The sequence below is a fragment of the Eriocheir sinensis genome, unplaced genomic scaffold (assembly GCF_024679095.1).
Source record: "Eriocheir sinensis breed Jianghai 21 unplaced genomic scaffold, ASM2467909v1 Scaffold508, whole genome shotgun sequence".
NCBI classification, from domain to species: Eukaryota; Metazoa; Arthropoda; class Malacostraca; order Decapoda; family Varunidae; genus Eriocheir; species Eriocheir sinensis.
Window position 1 is genome coordinate 180596 of NW_026111841.1, and position 1905 is coordinate 182500.

General features: G+C 48.5%; 1 protein-coding gene across 2 annotated transcripts in view; it reads right to left on the minus strand.

The window, feature by feature from the left end:
* Nucleotides 1-441: 441 nt before the first annotated feature.
* LOC126992841 (basement membrane-specific heparan sulfate proteoglycan core protein-like) overlaps nt 442-1905 on the minus strand; it is a 51225-nt gene continuing 49761 nt past the window's right edge. For both annotated transcript variants that reach the window (XM_050851666.1, XM_050851665.1), the window contains one exon: nt 442-1269. In XM_050851666.1, the coding sequence (XP_050707623.1) occupies nt 1136-1269 (134 nt within the window). In that variant the 3' untranslated portion in view covers nt 442-1135. The remainder of the gene's footprint in view (nt 1270-1905) is intronic.

Below are 1905 nucleotides of genomic sequence, written 5' to 3' on the forward strand. Positions count from 1 at the left end.
CTTGCTTCTCCTCCAGTTCGACCAGTCATTCTCCTTCTTTTCCACTTCTTCCTTCTCCTCCAGTTCGACCAGTCATTCTCCTTCTTTTCCACTTCTTCCTTCTCCTCCAGTTCGACCAGTCATTCTCCTTCTTTTCCACTTCGTCCTTCTCCTCCAGTTCGACCAGTCATTCTCCTTCTTTTCCACTTCGTCCTTCTCCTCCAGTTCGACCAGTCATTCTCCTTCTTTTCCACTTCTTCCTTCTCCTCCAGTTCGACCAGTCATTCTCCGACTTTCTTGTCCTCTTCCTTCTCTTCCATCGTTGACCTCCTTCTCCTGCTCCTCCTCCTCCTACTAATTATTCTTCTCTTCCGCCCGCCTTCTCCTCCTCCTCCTCCTCCTCCTCCACCTCCTCCTCCTCCTTCTCCTCCACCTCCACCTCCTCCTCCCCAAGGCTGCATCGTCAAGTTTCTTAGAATGTTCTGAGGAGAATGCTTCTAATTTTTTTCCTTTTCTTCCCTCTCCTCTCCTCTTAAACACACACACACACACACACACACACACACACACACACACACACACACACACACACACACACATACACACACACACTGAAAACAGACTATTCACAACATCTGGAGAACCTTTTAGCTAACTGCTTGTAGGATGATGGAAATCTCAACTTCGTTCTCCTCCTCCCCCTCCCCCTCCACCTCATGCTCCTCATCCTCTCCCTTCTCCTTTTGCTCCTCCTCTCATCCTTCTGCTCCTCCTACAGCTGTTCCATCACCACCTCACGAGGGGCGGCTGGCGGCGGCTCTCAGGGTCTCAGAGCGGGAAAGAGGCTTTTCGAGGACTGCGTGATGCCTTACCCACCCGCCAGCCTGGTCCGGAATCACACGAGTGCCGTTTACCTGGCTTAGCGCGGCCGTGGCTTACTCAGTTAGCTGTGGGCGTGGCATAGAGGCTTTCCATCCTTCTCTTTGGACTCAGGGACGCTCTGCGGCTTGTGTGTTAGTGTCTGAGAACGAAGCACACCGTTTTACCGTATGTACCCCCATAACAAACATCACATACACGTAACGGTGTCCTCCAAGTGACTGGGTGAGACAGACGGGCTCTACTTGCTCCTGTAGTCGTGATGGGCGTTGATGTGTTACAAACGCTTGATTTGGAGACGCTGAAGCCCATGTAGAAGCGACAGTGACAGCAGTAAGACCCCCAGATCGCCGCCAGGTCCCACCAGCAGCGTTGTGCCCCTGTTAGTCTGCATGGCGGCTTGGTGCTCTCCTGTGGGGGAGGGGAGAGAAGAGGCGGTGAGGCGAGACGTGAATTGTAAAGGGGGACTGTCGATGCGGGAGGACAGGGAAGGACGGAGGAAAGGGAACAGTGCAGGAGGACGAGGACGCGGAATGGCATACATAAAGGTGAAGCCTGAAAAAAAAAAGATGATGTCGTAAAAGGAAAAACGAGAAAAGAACAGGATCACTGGGCCAAGGTTAGAAGGGACGAATTGAAAGAAAAAAAGATACTTGGGAATAATGAAAGATAAACATAAAAGCGAATACATGGTAGATAAAATAAAAACAGTTAACATTGCATGAGAAAAGTTTGGTATTCATTGCTATAAAAAAAGAGGTATATAAATCGTGTTAATAAGAGGAAATTGGTTACATCGTTCCTGTTGCTTATGAATGTTATTAACTGATTCATACTGCTTTAAAAACAAACGATTGAAGCTAAAATTAATTAATGGGGCGGAATAATGTAAAGAGATAAATTCCGAGTTGCAGATTCAGATATATAGTGAAGAGTTTTGTCACACACACACACACACACACACACACACACACACACACACACACACACACACACACACACACACACACACACACACACACACACACACACACACACACACGAACA